General features: G+C 46.1%; 1 protein-coding gene across 1 annotated transcript; it reads right to left on the reverse strand.

The window, feature by feature from the left end:
- Positions 1 to 4,390: 4,390 nt before the first annotated feature.
- CRAT (carnitine O-acetyltransferase) lies at positions 4,391 to 17,179 on the reverse strand (the record flags this gene model as incomplete). The annotated part of the gene is made up of 14 exons (XM_079544844.1): positions 4,391 to 4,606; positions 5,114 to 5,251; positions 5,779 to 5,841; positions 6,292 to 6,427; positions 6,513 to 6,635; positions 7,123 to 7,242; positions 7,663 to 7,763; positions 8,751 to 8,929; positions 9,482 to 9,656; positions 10,221 to 10,386; positions 11,238 to 11,291; positions 13,396 to 13,514; positions 13,941 to 14,204; positions 17,153 to 17,179. The coding sequence occupies 14 exons, from the start codon at positions 17,177 to 17,179 to the stop codon at positions 4,391 to 4,393; spliced, it is 1,881 nt and encodes a 626-aa protein (XP_079400970.1).
- Positions 17,180 to 17,529: the final 350 nt, after the last annotated feature.

Here is a 17,529-nt window from a genome sequence, read left to right on the forward strand (position 1 = left end):
TCATCGGTGTGCCTTCGATGCAGTCATGTGAGCAGAGGTAAAATGACTGTCACATCTCAGTCTTGCTGCCTGTTTTAATATCTTCACTTTAAACAGACTCCTGCATTATAAAGCTGCTTGAAGTGAGATGTTTCTGTTCATCTTGATTTTCAAAATTTTTGTAGTTTTTTATTTTTTAAGTTTTCATCTGTGCCTGTTGCCATAGGAGTTTGTGTGTTTGTATGGAGCGGGAGTTGGCTGCTGTACAAACTGTTGGACAACCAGAGTATTAACTGTAGAGTAGAAAGTAGCAATCCTGATTCAGTTCAGGAATGAAGCCATTTAAATTTCTCTGTTTAGGTAGCTTTGTGTAGTGAACTAACTGTTTTTCAGTTGCATTGAGTCAGGTTTAAGAACTGTTCTGACTTGTTGCATAACACGAGCGGTCCTGTTTCTCTTACCGTCTGAAGGACCTGAGCACTGGATCAGCTCTGAAGGTGCACCCAAATGAAGAGGCATCTTACAGCTTTCATGGGAACGTGGAATTGGACTTGCTGTATTAAAATTGGGATAGAACATCACGTAAGCCTTGTAACATAGTGGCATCTTACGAATGAGTCTGACAGCTGGTACTAATCACTTAGGACTTACTGGTTTATTTTTTTCTTTGCATCACTTAGAAGTGAACTTACAAAGTCAGAAGGGGGATCGCAGGTTCTTCCCTAAGGAAAAGGCTGAAAAGTGCTTAAGGAGTGGATGGCACTTCTTCAGTTTCTTGTAAGCTGAAAGCCAGCTGGCAAAACTGTGTGGAAGCAGCAGTTGAACTAGAGAAAGGATCACATGTCCTCATGGAGGGCAGAACTGGGTACAAAGCTGTTCCTCTTCATGTTGCCTTCAAACCCAGGCTTCCTGCAGTAATGCTTAGGGGTGTGACAGGGAGAAGAGCTCTCGTAAGACACTGTAATAGACTGTGTTCTGTGATTTGTTTGTAATCTGCATCTTCCACCTACTCTTGCTGTACCTTTCCAGAAGTCTTTGCAATATTTGATGGTAGAAATTTGTTAGCAATCCCATGGATTTTCTTAACTAAATGGTGCTGTGCAGGAAAAAGATTCAAGCTCTGCCTTACTCTAAACTTGTATGAAGTCTCCTGCCACTAGTTTTCTGAAACAAAAATATTTCCTTTGGAATACATGGCTTTGCAAGCAGATGCTTTCAAGTTCCTCCCCTGTACTCAAGGGCTGGATGGAGATTCTAAGACAATAAAAAGGAAGGTGACAGAACATGGTGGTTCACTGTTCTTGCTGTCCCCACTTGTGAACATTCTCCTGTAAGGGCAGGACTGTAACTTGGGCAGGACTGAAGCAGATTGAAGTATTTTTGTAGCACTGACTTGTTTATTGTGTTTCAGTTTATTCGAAGAACATTTCAAAACTGCACGACATGAATTACATTATCAAAACAGAACTTAATACAGCTAACCAGCAAAGCATGCAAACACTACCAGGCTGTATCATAAATTGCACTTAAACCCCAGGAGTTTGTTGAATGTTCTCAGTCTATGCGTTTCTTTATTTGCTCCAAATCAGTAGTTTTCCCAGAAGTTTTGTTTCTCGTACTGAATGCGTCTTTAAGACTATCGACATCTCTCACTAAAGCAATCAGACAATCAAAAACACAGAGGAGAACAGTATTCAGTAAGTTTACACTGGAAAAACTGAAGGTTTGAATTGGAATACTATCACATTTTAGAACCTGCACAATAAAGTACGTTTTTCTTTTTAAAGAGAAACCTTGTAATGATTTCAGCGTCCTTTCAAGCACATCAGAAAGCAAGTTTTCATCCGAATTTCAGCTCCTTATGTCATTAAGGATGCATAAAGTGGTTTAAGAGCCTTGTCTTTCAGTGTGATACTCTGCTTCTCACAGCTGCGCTCTGCTGAAGCTGGTGGGATATCTAGATTTAGAGCCAGGAAATAACAGTCCCATCTTCTGAGATAGAGTCACAGCAGGGCATTACTTCTGCTCAATCTTTAATAGGCACTTTATTTAAGGCCCTTTCCTTTCATAAGATAGAAGGAGAAAGGGGCAGCTTATAAGTACTGAAATGACAGTGCTGTATTATCAGTGGTTCAAGGCATTGCAGATGGGAAAGTAACTCGCCCCCAAGCACAGATGTTGATCCAGCATGAGGGGAAGATTACTTTGGCAAACAAAAAAATACATTTTTCAAAGTAAAAAGTATAAAAGTAGCTGTTCTTTCAGCAGGGTGTGGTCTTTTATGTAGTACTTACAGTCACTCACTCTGATAATACTGCTTATCCTCTTGTAATTTTCAGTCTACCTCACAGCAGAGGAATAAGAGAGCAGGAATGTGTGTTCACAGGTTTTTGGTGCTCCCACTGTTTCCTTAGACTATCGCACTCCATTCGGGATTCTTCTAAAAGATCAACTAAATCCATGTAAATGATGTGAAGGTGGCAGTTCATACAATCACTGGCTGTGCAGGTGAGTTTCAGTTAAATTTTCCATTGTAAGGTTTATTTAGGTGTATGAAGCTTTAAAACAATATCCTTCTAGGAAAAAAAACTGCAACAGTTTTGACTTGTGCCTTTTTCAAAGCAGATGAGAACAGTATTTTTCTCTAAACTGATTTAGTGCAAAATTCCTCACGTCTGTTTGCCAAGGCACTTTGATCATATCTGTGATCATAAAAGTAGCAATTAGGATCAAATGTTTTGCTCTAACAGTACAGGCCATCAGATTTACAATGCATCTTGTTTACTGTGATGTCCCAACCATCTTATCTTGAAGGGTGTGCAGTTTAAATATTAAATTCCTGTTGCTGAAATAGCAGTAGAAGCAGTAGAATTCTTCATTACCACTCAGTTTTACTAAATAAAAATTAAGGGAGCTTAGATTCTGGCAGATTGATTGGAAGTAGTGCTTAGAAAATGTTGCTGTGCAAAAATTGTATGTAGATGTTTTTTGTATAATCTTCTACTGTCTCAGTTGAACATGAAAGCACTGTTACAAGATTATCTTCCACATAACAGAGATGGCACAGATCTGAATAACACTGCAGTAAGAAGAAAATGTAAGAGTATCAGAAAAAAAGTGTTGTTACTGCAGGAACAATGGCTGCTACAGCAGACAAACAGCTCAAGGTGCCTGAGCATTCTTAGCTTTCTTCCTGCTTTTCAAGTGTTTGTGTTTCTTAAAAGCAGAACAGTGTGTAAGAAGGGATGTTCTGCAGCTGTTTTTCCTTTGGCGCCAACAGATTTGAATTCTGTGAGCCAAAACCAGAAGTGCATTCTGCAGTTCCAGGTCAGAAATATTCCTCTTTATCCACAACTTAGGCCAAACACATTCTGCATAAATATATGGTTTCTGAAAGCAAGTTATGCAGCCATGTTAGATTTAACATGTGTGCCCTGAAGGAGAATAGGCATGTGGCCCTTTGACTAGTAAACAGAAGGTCAGCATCTGTTTCTTTTCCTCAGTTGCAAAGTAAAACTACAGTGGAGCAACTATTCTGCTAAATGCACAGGCAGTTCCTTCTCATCTCAATAAAGGGCAAGGCAAGGTACCTAAAGCTGAAGTTCATAAAACCTGTGCAAGACGAGTTTTGTGGAAGCTCTGAAGGGGGAGCTTTACACAGTCTGAAGATGAAGGACTGGGCCCACAAACAGCAAGCTTGAACAAAAAGCCCAGAACAAAGCAAACAAAGCTGCCTTAGCTTGTAGTGAGTAGTATACTGTCGTTGGGTCAGTGCAATGGAAAGATCTCAGCATCTTAAAGATAGAAGAAGGGAACGTTTCCAGGGCTGCAAAGTATGTAATGATAAGGTGACTGGGACAGGTAGTACAGTGCACTCTTAACAAGACAGGATCTGCTCTGACTTCTTTCTCCCCTTTGTTCAATGATGGTGTTTGGCTGCAGTAAAAGAACTCTTCAGATGAGTTGCAAAGATGCTGCTCTCTTCAGAAGCCTAAACCAGAAAAAGCCTTAGTCTTGCAGTAGTCCCATCATATCATAAACATTCCCTGCTTTTCCTGGAGAACTACCTTCTTCACCAAATGGATGTAGATACTGGTAAGGACTGTGCTTTCTCTACATTCTGTTACAGTAAGTTCCATAAAAAGATTTCAGTCCTCTCTGAGGACAGGAAGGTGCACTTAGCAGTGATGGGAGAGGACCACTCAGTTGTGCTTTGGCTTTAGACAACGTCTCCTCTTGCCCCACAGTCTAATATCTGTAGATATTAGATTCTGTCTTGCTGAAAACAAATGATGCCCTCCTAGATTCCAGTCAGGACAGGCTGTCCCCTCAATCATTTTCTGAGGAACTGGGAACTTCAGTGCAAGAAAGACAGCCTCTCTCGTGGGGGATTTTACATCGTATTTGCCTCTTACAGTTTGGATTTGGGAGTAGATTGGAGCAAGCTCCTCATGTCTAGCAGTGCTGTTTCAAGGTAATGTGCCATGCGAGCTGCATTTGTTTCAGCACAGCTGTTGAATGCTGAAATGGCAAAGTTGATATGTTCATCCATAGGGTTGTAACAGATTCCATAGCCATCTGGAACCACGGGACCAAAACACATCACACAGTCTGTCTTTGCTGGGACCTGTGGAGACAATGTGATTAAACTTCTAACTACTCAGGCAAAAAATGCAGCTATCAAAGGCTAACTGTGTCAACAGTAGAGAAACTCCTGAAAATGCTCTAAGGAGAACCTTGTGCTCAGCTCCCCCTGCCAGCACACACATCTTGGATTCTGCTGTGTAGTAGCAGTGTGATTTCTTGTGGCTGTACAAAGGAGAAAACTCTGATATAAGCTTCTAATAAGTCACAAGCAGAACTTGTTCAGTAAGACCCGGAGCACAGCAGATGGCACCTAACTCCACTTGGTACCACGTGCAGGTAGGCACCAAACGCTTTTGGTTATCTCAGCCTTGGTTATGCTTGTGTTTTATGGAGTAGAGAAGGCCTGGCAGCTGCAGATTAGATCTGCAGTTTTACTGGGGCTGGTAGCAGTTTTAAAATATTGTGAAGAGATGAGGGAGAAATGTGGGGAAGAAACACAGTGGTAATAAATACAGACCACTTCCATCTTTGCTTAAATGAGTCCTACCTGGCTGGTTGAGAGATTGAAGTGCGTTGCAACAGCATATGCTGTGTCCATGAACAGTTCAGGCATGCTCACTAAATCCTCAATAGCTTGAAGCTTCAGGCCCAAGAGGTGGCGATCTATTGCATTCCCCCTTATTGCCTGTAAGGATGGAAGAGCAGGTGAAAACCTGTCTTGCAGCAAAGTGAGTAACACTATCACCACTGGGTCAAAAAAAAACACCAACAAAAAGTCCACAAAAAACAACAACAAACCAACAGTAAAAACCTTTCTAAGTATCTATACATCTACAAAGTTAGAATACTGGACATTGCCCTTAGTGAGTCAGTCTCGTTTGTAAAGACTGTGAAAATAAACATACTGGTGGAACCCACTTCACAGTTCCTGCCTATGTGCTTTCTCTGGTTTAAGGTGTTTTCCTGCAGCTGTGGCATTAATCAGAAACCATGTCAGTGAAAACAGAAGTTTTTTTGCTCTTTGATTTTTCCTATCACAAGGGGCTCTTAAACAACTAGTTAAAGAGGAGAAAGCATTCGGGCAGTAGCATTAATGGCCACATCACTGTGCCACAGAGATAAAGCTCTTTAGGTCTTGGATTTTTTTTGTTTGTTTGTTTTTATTCATTTATTGTGTAAAACCTCAATGATGGTTGCACAGAGGTCACTTACCATATCTGTGTATTCCCTGTGGGCCTGGGTAGCTCTCCTCAGCAAGTCGGTTTTCACCTGGTCCTGAAAGGAACACACACATCTTAAGTTTTTCTACAGAACAGCTAACCTCCCTTCAACCATTCCTGTAGGACACGGGTATTTCTGCCTTGTGTGTCTGTACTAGTGTTAATTTTAAAATGTTGTTGTTTGGCTGTGTTATGTTATTTCAAGTGGAGTCCTCCATCCATCAGTAGTAAAACTTAAGGTGCCTAAGCAAACTATTAGAAGGGAGTTGATTCCTTTTGGGAGGATTAGAAACATCCACCTGTTGTTTCCCTAGCTTTCAATCCACTCAAAAGAAAGCTAAATTAAATCCCAGGTGAGTAACTGTATGCTCCAAGATACATTTTAGCTCAACTTGATACCAGGTGCAGTTCTGCAAAGCTGAAAAAAGCTGACATAGCCAAATAAGCATCTTTCCCTTATTTCCTGCTATGGAGTCCTCTCATGCTACTTCTCTGAAATCCTCACCGATTTGTCAGGGCTGTCCATGGATTGCACAAACTTAAGAGACTCAATAGAAGCAGAGCGGATGGTGTCTGTGCGGCCCAAACGGAACATCCTCAGTGAGGCGCTCTCATACGTGGGACAGGCATGGCCGTACATCCTGGGAGATGGGGAAGAGTCAAGCTCGTGTATTTGATCTGAAGGTGGGGAGGATGCAAAGCTACCTCCTGAGTTGGTGGTCTTACCTGTAATATGCTAGCTGCAAGGCCAGCTGGATGAAAGCATCAGGACTTATCTTCTCTGACTTGGGGAAGGTTTTCCCAAATTGATGAAAGACCATCACTTTGATATCCAGGTCTTGGACCATGCTGCAAGGAAAGAGACAGGAAGCGTTCCTTCACCTGCTGCTTGTTTTTGGAACATAAATGCATGAACTTGGCTTTCCTGAGGCTGAGAAGGAACAGGCTGCTTGGATCTACGTAGGGACTGACAGCTCCATCACAGTCAGGCTTGATTAGACACGGAGGTGAGTTTTTCTGGTCATTGCTAAAAATCTACACTGAGTTAGATGGGCTTATGTCTGTGTGTATACTCCAGTGTCCCTAGCTGAATCTGCTGAGGCTTTGTTCTTAGCAAAAGTGGAATGGATAAACAATTGCCCCTTTTCCACACCTTTCAGTTTCCTCTTAGCAGGTGGCATTAGTGTGCTTTTCAGCTAGGCTCAATGTTGACCCAGTAAGTCATCGGAAAAACTCCCTAGCAGCAGTGGAGGAAGGAAGGCTGATGTGTTTGAAATGGGGACATGAGTTAAACCTTCAGTCACTCACCAGAACCTCTCCAGTGCTTTGTACTTACATGTTAAGGTTCTGTTTTGCCTTCTCTATGTCATTCTTGATTTCTGGAGTTATGTTAAAGCGCAGCTTCTTGGGCATTGGCAAAGGAATCATTGGTGATCTTACCAGCTCGGGTTTCTTCCTGCTTAGAGAAATGATATGTTTAATCAGCCCTTTGACACAAGACTCAGCTAAACATAGTGGCAGGGGCAGAAGTGCACAGGAGATTTGCCACGTGCTGAAAAACTCTTCACAGTGCTATTACAATGATTTTTGAAGAGTATGAGTGAAATCTCTTTAGTGCCTCCTGCCCAAAAGGAACACCCCTACCAGGCAAAAGTCCTGTTGACTCTGAAGAGTAACATTCCCTAAAAATGGAAGCAGCGTGAGCTTGCCTGCTCAATTCTCATTATAAATGTAAGAAAAGCCATCACCAATTTACCCTTCCTCAGGAATAAATTCTTGGTGAAGCAGTGAAGAGGCCTGGTCTTGGGGAAACAGGTGCCATAACAGCTTTTCCTTATTTCAAAAGCTGAGGAATGGTAGAGCAGGCAGGACTCACGTGTATTCCACAATGTGATCCAGAATAGCAACGATGGGTGGACCTTCTGCGGGAGCGTGCTCATATACCAGACCACAGGAGCCATCTTCAGCAATGATGAACTATGAGAGATCAGGAAGGAAAATGACTAGTACATGAAGCACGAGCTATCCAGAGAGAGGTGTTAGTGCCTCACTGCTCTGTAACAGACTGGACAGTGAACCTATTCCTGCATGCTTCAAAGGTAACACACAGAAGTCTTTCAGCAGGCCTAGAAAGATCTAATACTACTGCTAAGAGTTTTGAAAAACTAACTAGATAGAAGTGTGCCTGACAGCTATATTGGTGTGCTCTGGCAGTACAGAGTAGTTCAACGGGTTTGATTTTTTTCAGTTGCACATGTAATACAGGAATAATATCACCATATGCTGACTTAGCCTTACTTTTCCATTACCTGAAACATCTCAGTTTTATCCCATCAAGGAAGAGTTCCAAATAGGAACAAAATAACGGAAAACGTGAAGACCTCAGCAGAGATGGCAATCTTTTAAAGAACAACAGCTTTGATCTGTGAGCCAGGATAGGTGAACTAATAAGGGGGAAGCTCAAATAGCAGCTGCTCATGAATGTTCTTGATTGAATGGAGAATTGACCAGAAGGATGCTGTGGGATGGCAGCTGATGCTGGGGGGGGGAGTGGGAAGAGCAACAAAAAAAACCTGGGCAGCTTCTAGCAGAAACTGGAAAAGTGACAAGCCTAGGGAAAATAAAAGAAACAGACCTCCCTATGTTTGGGCTGCCTCCAAGCAGACAAGGCATTGTTCACCGCAGGCAGAAAATTGATTTACAAGGAACACAAAGAACAGCTACACTGAGTAAGCGTGGGCAGAGGCAGTAAAAGAAATGCAAAGTCCCTGAAGCAAGTTGAGTTGACAGCAAGGGAAACTGAAGGATCTCATGCTGTCAGCTTCCACAGCTTATCTCCTCTGTTTCTCCACTCAGTGCTAGAGAAGCTTTCCTGCAAAAGGTGTCTTGGATTGCTTGGCCCCTTTCAGTCTCAGGAAGAAGCTCAGACTCATCTATTCAGAATCGTTTGAGATCAGCACTTACTTGAAGGGTTTTGTCGAACCATCGGTTCCCACTGTTCCAGCGACTGCCTCCACCGTGCAGCATCTGAGCGGCCACACGACTCATGTAGATGTCCTCAGACACCCGTGGCATCGGTGCATCAAGGCAGACAGTGCAAATGCTCTTCTCAATTGTACGTATAGATTCCTTGTTGGTCTTATCTGGGAGAAAAAAGGAACAAAAAATAAGAAAAGGGAGTTGAGAAGCTTTCGAGTGGAGAGAGACTGGAATTTGAAAGAGAAGGTTTGAAGGAGCAGTGTTGGATCCCTATGGTACATCAGTGTAATATGTATTATTTAGGGGTGTAAAGTGATAGCAGCTGGGTTAAAGATGAATGTATATAGTTCCTTCCTTTTCTCAGGCTGGATGGGTCCTGGGCAGCCTGATGTAGTGGGTGGCAACCAGCCCACAGCAGGGGTTGGAACTGGATTCCTTCCAACTTAAGCCATTCTATGATTTGCAATTCTTACAACCCAACAAACTCCAGGATTTTGGGTCTAATTCACCAAACTTCAGCTTTCACTCATGTACCTTCTACAACAGATAAAGGAACAGTTTGCAATGCAATCCGGTTGCTGCTTTGGGGTGGGAAGTTCATGTACATGTTTCCAAAAGCTTTCCAAAGGAAAGAATTGAGCAGAGCACAGCAGTGAGGTTGGTTTTCAAACATTTGTAGTGTTTGTTAGCACTTGGACGTTAGGGACTGTACACACCTTTCAGAAGGTTGTTGTAAGCTTTTGCCCAGCTGTTTCGGTGGTTGGTGGTGAGGATTCCAATAGGTTCTTTGTTTGTTTGGAGGGAGGTGTTCCAGATCTTCTCCAGCTGAATAAAGAGCTGGTCGGTGGTAAGGGGGCTGCCATCACTGTTGTACACATCCAGCTCAAAGAACTGAAGATGAGAACAGACAAGGACATAAGAAATGGAAGATCTTAATTATCCAGCTGCCAAAAGAATGAGCAGCCACTCTGAAGAGGTAAGACCTGATCAAAGAACTCAGTTTGAAAGCAGACCTTTGAAAGGCATTCAGAATTGACAGACCAACCAAGTCCTACTTTCCTTGCAGGACATAAATACAGTCCAGGTTTTAAGAAGGTTGAAAGCTGTGGTAATGAGGGCCAAAACACAAGGATTTTCTATTTCCTAGATTTGCCTACAGTGGTAGAATTTGTTACCAATTTCCAACTTGAGTCCCAGCCTCCTAAGTCTGGGCTTTGAGAGACAGGGGTTGCAGGGACAAGAAAAAGAGGTTTCTGCCTCATCCCTTGCTTGCACAGGTCTATCCCAGCTGTTGTTCAGCTAAAGCCAAAGGGAATAAAGGAAGCAGGAGTGAATCTGTGCTGAGGCAAACCTTGTGGGCAGAGTTTCTGTTCCATTTTCTCCAGCAGCACAGCTTACTGAAAGGGACACATGCATCTAAACAAACCTCCTTGAAAGTCCAGGAGCTGCTCTTACCTGGAAGTTGTGAACCACTGTGATGTGTCTGGATTGCTTCTTGCCCTTGGCGTAGTTGACAATGGAGTCCCGCTTGGGCCCAGGAATGCGGCAGGACGAAAGGATCTGGTAGTACTGGTTCATGCAGAGGGGCTTCCCACCCAAGTACTCCACTGGGAGGGTCTCACTGAAGATATATCCAGGTGTGGAAGAGAAAATATAGCAGTGAGAGGGCCTGTTTTCCTCACACAAGACAGACACAGGACAGCCACTGCGCAGCCACTGTCACCTCCAGCAAAACCTAACTGTGTGTGCTGATGGTATAAAAAAGGCTCATCTTTTCCCATTCCTGCTGTGTTAGCTGTCTGCTAAGCTGAATTAAGAGCCTGATAATACTGGGAGATGTATTGTTTCCAGTAAAACAGCAGAAGGAAGTTTTCAGCTTTAATCTAGTGGGCCAGCTATGATTCATCAGCTAAGAGTGAGCCTCAGTGGACCACTTTAGCAGTATATTCCCACTACCCTTTCCACGGTTGGCCCTGAGCCTTAGCTGAGTTTGGATGCAAAGGTATGATGTTGGTTATGTGTTGGCAGATGCTATTTTGGGAACATAAATAAGGTGTATTCAGTTGGTGCTTAGAAGAGAGGGAGTGGGGAGGAACAAGTTTCTCTAAGGCTAGCTGGAAGATGAGCAACACCAGAAACCCAAAAGGAGAGAGACAGATTCCTGCAGCCTGAGCTGTAACTTGTTCTGTGGGCAAACAGAAGTATGTAACTCCACAAGACTGTCTGGCTCAATCCCTCTAAACATGTATGCATGCCAACGAGAGCATTAAGGTAAACAAAGAACATGAAGAAAGTAAATTTGTTCTTTAGCAGTGGTAACCCTGACAGCTAGCAGCAATGCTGATTACAGTATCTCTTCAATATGTGCTGCTATCTGTAAGCTTTTTATTTGGAAGGGAGATTTATTGACTAGGGTCAGCCTCTCTGTGACAATAAGGAACACCTGAGAGGTCAGAAAAGTTGCTAACTCACTTGTCAATCATGGTCTTGAAATCCAGGATGCCCTCGATCATCTTTGCAGCAAACCTGGAAAAATATCAAATGTAACAAATTGAGATTCCAACACAGGGCAACTGGGGCACAGGGGCTAGCTAAGGAAGAGGAGCAGCAAAGCCTTCTCTCTGCTCTGTAGAAGTTCATCCATTCTGCCAAGCCCCTCTTGTGTCCATCTCTGGTTTGCTGATACAGCCACTCTGGGGGTGTGATTTCAGATTGCTGGATAGTCCAGCCCTTTAGCACTTAATTATTACATAACAAGGGAATTCTGGACAACTCTCAAGATAGGGTGTAGTCTGACTATATAAATAACCCTCTAAAAGCAGCATTTTCTACTGCTGTGTGATGATTTTTGCCCCATCCAAGTCTTAGCATTAAAACAACATGAAGGGGACTTCTGCCCTTCCCTGGCCAGAGGCCAGCTCTGAGTTTCAAGCTAAGCTGCAGCTGTACATCTCTGCATTGAGGACTCATCAATGCTGATCTAGCTCCTACCTGCTTCATGTTCTGCTGCTAATGCAGCCCTAAGAGCACTCCTTTGGCAGTGAAGGATCCGAAACAAATGCAGGCATGCTGCATACTGACACTGAGGTGTTGTGTTCACTAGGATCAACAGAAACAGTTTGTAGTGACCAGCCACGTCAAACTGCTTTGCTTGGGAGTGACAAGTTGGCCTTTTCTGACCTGGGAGCTCTGAACCACGTGTGGGAGGAAAGGGGCAGGAGGTCACTGTGACAAGAGGTTGCAGTCAGCTGAACTTCAAAGGCTTTAAAGTAGTAGCAGCATTTGGCATCTGAATGCAGTGTCATCCAGATTTGCTCAACCTCCCCATCCCTAGTAAAGATCCAAGTGACTCCAAGAACCTAAGGGCTGTTAAACAAACACAGCACGTGTCTTCCAAGGTAGTTTTCAGTGAAAATTTCCCAGCCTTACTGAAAAATCTGAGGAAGTAAAACAGCCAAGAAACAGAAGTCAGGGAGTCATTTCTGAGAGGAAACAGCCTGGGAGCAGAGTTAGAGCTTCAGGGGAAGAGCTTTGTTAGCTGACTTGTTTCCAGTCTCTTTTGACAGACTGAGGACTAAAGAACACTTTCTAAACTTGCTTTCTGATTTCTGAAGCTTTAGTTTCAAGCTACGCTGTCAAACTTCTTTATGCAGTCACAAAATAGACACTTTGAACTGTATTTTCAAGAGTAGCCCAGATTATCGTGTGGCTGCTCAGTTCCCTGGGTTGGAACAGTGGTAGTTCTCCAAGTCTTATCTGCTAGCCACGCAAAAGTGAATACAAGCAAAACTTTTAGAGTTGATTGTGTAATTCTGTGTTGTCCTTGTAAGGCTCACCCTCTGTACTGCTGGTCAGGTGTATCCAAGGAGCAGATACAGCTGACAGCAGCAGTGCTGCCCTGGTTGGTACTTCTCATCTGCAGGGAGCAGCAGTAACTGGGGAAGAGGTAGTCCTGTGTAAAGGTCAATGCTAACGTTTTGCAGATGGAGTTTGAAACACACGTCTACAGTGGTGGTTAAAAATTAAAGGGAGGGAAGAGAAGATGTGAACCAGACACTGGTTCAGGAATGAGCAAGAGAATCTGCTGCAGATGGGCAGCGGTGGGCTGGTTTTAGCTGTGGGACACTGATGCTCACTGGCAGAAGACAAAGGGCAGGGCAGAACTGCAAAAAGTTCTGGTCATGGAGAGAGACTGGTGACTGTTGGTCTTCTAACCCATAAATGAAATTACAAAACAGGAGACAGTCCCTGCAGCAGGTTCCCTTGTCCCTCAGAACTAGCAAACTTTCACACCTAGGCTAGTCTTCATGCCTCCTTTAGTTGCACACACAGTCTTACTGCCTTCTAGCTTTTAGTGAGTCAGATATATCCTCACAATGCCTCCAGTCAGGGCTGTCAAGCAAAGACAAACTTAAGTTTTGAGTTCAGTGCCTGAACCACCAGACTCTTCACCTTATAACCAGGATTCCTTACAGCCTACCAGCCTTTCCTTATCTGTACAGCCCTCTTGCACAGCACGAACAGGCTATAGCATGCCAACTACTCCCAGTCAGCCTGAACACCCACCCCCAGTCCAAAAGAGGTAGCTCATCCCATCTGAAGCCCAAGGGAAGGCAGAAAAGGACTTTACCTGAGCTGCCCTTGTCGATCCTGAAAATCCTGCTTAGGTAAAACCACACCAGGGCTGGAGTGAACCACAACTGGCAGGCGATACTCCAGGTAAGCTGTCTTCAACCACCAGTCCGAGAGCTGGCATGGAGAAAGGCAACATGCAGGCACAGCATCTGCTGCTTTTTGACCCAAGCCAAGCTGAACGCTCTCAACACCTTGACCGCAGTTCTGCCCCACACTTTGCAAACAGACAGTTTGGGTTTTATGTTTTGTTTGTGGTAGAGGGGCACTGGAGTGAAGCACTAGGGGCTTTTGATGCAGGGCTCAAAAAGGAAGTTTCCTTCAACTCCCTAGCGCCAGCTTTGTGATGCCAACAAGCTAAGGGCTTCAGCAGCCACAGCCAGGGGCAGTGACCCAAGCCCTGGTGAGGGTCGTGCACATCTTAGGAAGGCCAGCAGCAGGCTGCTCATAGTGCCATAAGAACACAGATCCCAGCGGACACTGGAGAGGCATGCATCAGGCCTCTCCCCCCACACAAAGCCTGGGGCCAGAGTCCCAACCTACCCAGTTCTCTGTTTTCCTCGCTCTCCTCTCCAGGCCTTTCTGCAGTCTCTCCCCAACACCTCCCGGCTTGCGGAACTCAGCCACCAGCTCCTGCGTGTGGTTCAGCTCCTCCTCACTGATGATGGGCTGCAGGGTCAGCAGGTAGCGGTCCAGCGTCTGCTGAAGTGGCGGCACGGGGAGAGGGGGCAATGCTTCTTGATGAAGTAGAAATCTGCCTGGGATCTTGCCTAAAGCTGTTGGCTTCAGCAGGCCATAGGGCCTGGCCTGTAAAGCACAAAGCAAATGTCGAGACAGAACTTCCCCCTGATGTGCATGGGGTCACAAACAACTTGGGTCTGGGAGTCCCCGTCCCAGATTCTGAAGGTATCTCATCAGAGGAATGGAGCACAAGAAGCAATGCAAGGTGCACATCTATGACTGCATGCTCCAGCAATTTCTAATCTCTATATGGTTGTAAGACGTTCAGAAAAGCTACAAGAGAAATCTGATCAATCAGGATCCTGATTCTTATCTCAGTGCAGGAAACACTGCAAGGATAATAACACATCCCTGCTGTCTGGGTGCCTTCTAGCTGAGTATCTCCATGTTTCTCAAGTCAAACTTCCATCCCGTGGGAAGTAAGTCATGAAAGAAACTTAATCTTAGGTAGTCAGAAGCCACGTAATTGCTTCTCAGGATACACAACAGAAGAAGGTCAAAAAATTAAGCAGAGCTCTGTAACAAAACAAATTACACTTTAGGCTTTTGGAAGGTGGGAGGGGGGGCAGATTTAGTTAAAGTGAGCTAAGCCTGAGGCAGGATTAAAATCCCTCTGCTTTGGCCAGGGATGGTCTATCACAAGTGATGGTCAGGGAAAGACTGGCTGTGTTGGCCTTTGGGCAGTGCTTCTTTGTGCTGGTGAACCTCCCTGTCAATGGAAGCCCCAGCAGTATTAGGACAGCCTCTATTCAGTTGTACCAGTATGGAGCTGTTCAAATTACAGGAACCTCTGGAGAGGAATCACTGGGAGCTGTTCAGGAAATTGTGGGTGATGGCAACAGGCTTTGGGGATCAGACAGGTGAGTGAAAGCCTTAGACAGCATCACACCAGGTGATTTCCTTTTCTACAGGAGTCTGGGATGCAAAGTGCCTTTTGCTTAACCTTATTTGCAAGGCAATAAGAAAATAAGAGCCCCCATACCTCCCAGCTCCCAGGAGTTAAGCAGAGAGAAGAAGAAAAATCTGCAAAGTGACAAAGCTTTCTGCATGGTGCTGAGCCCTCAGAGAAAGTGCTCTATGCTCTCTGCAGGACACGATAAGAACCATGTGATCAAGGTTTGGGGAAGGAGGGTTAAAAACAAGGGGGAATTACTAAAGCACTGAAAGAGAGGGGCTGGGAAGAAATGAAGGGAGTTAATCATGGCAGCATGAGGATACTGTACCTTCTCTGCTTGCTTCTGCTTGCTATCCATGGCTGGGAGGACAGAAATGATCGTAAAGCTCTCCCTCGGCCTGTCTTGGTTTCCTCTTCCCCCTGACAACGGGCTGCCCGTGCAGGGCGTCACCTGATTAGCAAACTGCCACATGACTGCTCCGATCAGAGGGCTCAAGGCCAGGCACAGGTCAGGGAGAGCTGGGGGTAATCACACCATCAAATGCCATGAAGGCACCTTTCCAGGAAGCCCTCCCTCAGTCACTGATTGTCAGCCCTGCACTGCCCGGTCTGTGCCTGCTGACTGCTCTTCAATCAATAGCTCTGGGCCTCCAGCCATGGCAGAAATGAAAGCATTTGGAGCTAAAGATGATATCTTCCTGCTCTTCTTCCATGCATGTAGGATCATTATTGCAAGACTTTGGGAAGTAAAGGGTTGTCAACCCTTATAAACAAAAAGGTATCTCCAAAGCAGAGCAACAACACGGTGCAGTCCCAAGGACTATTACGCTCCTCTGGGCAACTGAGGGGCAGACAGAAGCAGGCTTTAAACACAGCTAAGATCACAAGCAAACAGAGAAAACCCCACACTAAATTAGTTGAAAACACAAGTTAAAACACGGGGTAGATTTATGTTTTCTCTTTTATGTCTGTCCTCTGCTTGTTTGGATCGAGGTCAAATTCAAATGTTTGATACAAGGAGGAGCAGTGATCACAGCTGAACAGAGGAGGCAGCTGGCAGCAGAGATAGTGAGTAGCCTGCCTTTTCCCCACAAGCACCAGGGAAACAAACACCAGCAGAATGCAATGTGTGTGGATGGATCCAGCCTGCAGGCTGGCAATGCTCCCAGGCCACGTTCCAGTACAGCAAGTGACCTTTTCCAGAGTGTGTAAAGCTGATGCGAAGTCCACCTGCAGGCTTGGGGGCGGGATGGATTTCAGAGCGGTGTCTGATTCCCAGCACAGCCACAACGTGTAGTGTCAGATTGTGTTTGTCTTTTTAAATTAGAAACTGAAGCCCCCTCCAGCCCTGAGGCAACCAGTGCTGAGAAAGCACCTCATGGAGTGAATCCACAGAGCTGACGCTATCCTACACTGCCTCCTGCCCTGACATCCACAGCGGTGTCAGTGAGCTCTGACAAAACCAAGGGCTGGGTGCTGCACTTTGGCCACAACAGCCCTACGCAGTGCCATAGACTTGGGGCAGAGTGGCTGCAATGGTATGCATAGGAAAAGAATCTGGAGCTGAACATGAGCCAGCAGTGTGCTCAGGTAGCCAAGAAGGCCAATGGCACCCTGGTTTGTATCAGCAATAGTGCAGCCAGCAGGAGCAGGGAGGTGACTGTGGCCCCATACTGGCACTGGTGGGGCTGCACCTCAGTGCTGTGTTCAGTTCTGGGCCCCTAGAAAGACATCGAGGCTCCAGAGCGTGTCCAGAACGTCTCTTCTCAAAGGAGCAGTGCTGCACTGACGCAGCTGCCCACCCTGCACAGCTGCTGGGGTCACCATGCATGGAGGTGTTCCAGACCCGCGGAGTTGCGGCACTGAGGGACCCGTCGGTGGGCTGGGGTTGGGCCTGGGGATCTGAGAGCCGTTCTCCAACCTTCACGGACATCTTGCCCAACAGCGATGCCGAGGCCCAGGCGGGCCTCAGGACCTGCGGGCTGCCATCCCCTCCCCGCACCCCTCAGCGACACGGGGACACCACCCGCGCCCCCCGCTCCCCTCGGGCTGGGGGCGAGGCCCGGCCGCCATCTCACGCACCCCGCGCTCCATCCCGTCCCTCTCGCCTCGCACTCACCGCCGCCCTCGCCACGCAGCCCAGCATGGCTCCGCTCCCGGCCGCCGCCGCCCGCCGCAAGGACACCGGCGACACCGGGCGCCGCCGCCCCGCTCGGCCAATAAGGGGCGGGGCCGCTACGCCTCCATCTTGGTGCGGGGCGAAGCCGGCTCCGCCATTTTGGGAAAGGGCACAACACCGCTGTCAAGAGAGCGAGCGCAGGCGGAGCGGCGAGGCGGCTCTCCCGTTGCCGGCTACCCTTTCGGTGCTTTGGCGAGGCGCCTCGTTCGAGCACGGCCGCCTCCACACCCTCTGAGTAGGCAGCGGCACAACTGGCGGTCGGGAGTGGAGGTCTCTCGGTCAGCCAGCCAGCCAGACGGCCGGCCGGCCGGGCTGCG

The sequence above is a fragment of the Tetrao urogallus genome (genome assembly GCF_951394365.1).
Source record: "Tetrao urogallus genome assembly, chromosome: 19".
Taxonomy (NCBI): domain Eukaryota; kingdom Metazoa; phylum Chordata; class Aves; order Galliformes; family Phasianidae; genus Tetrao; species Tetrao urogallus.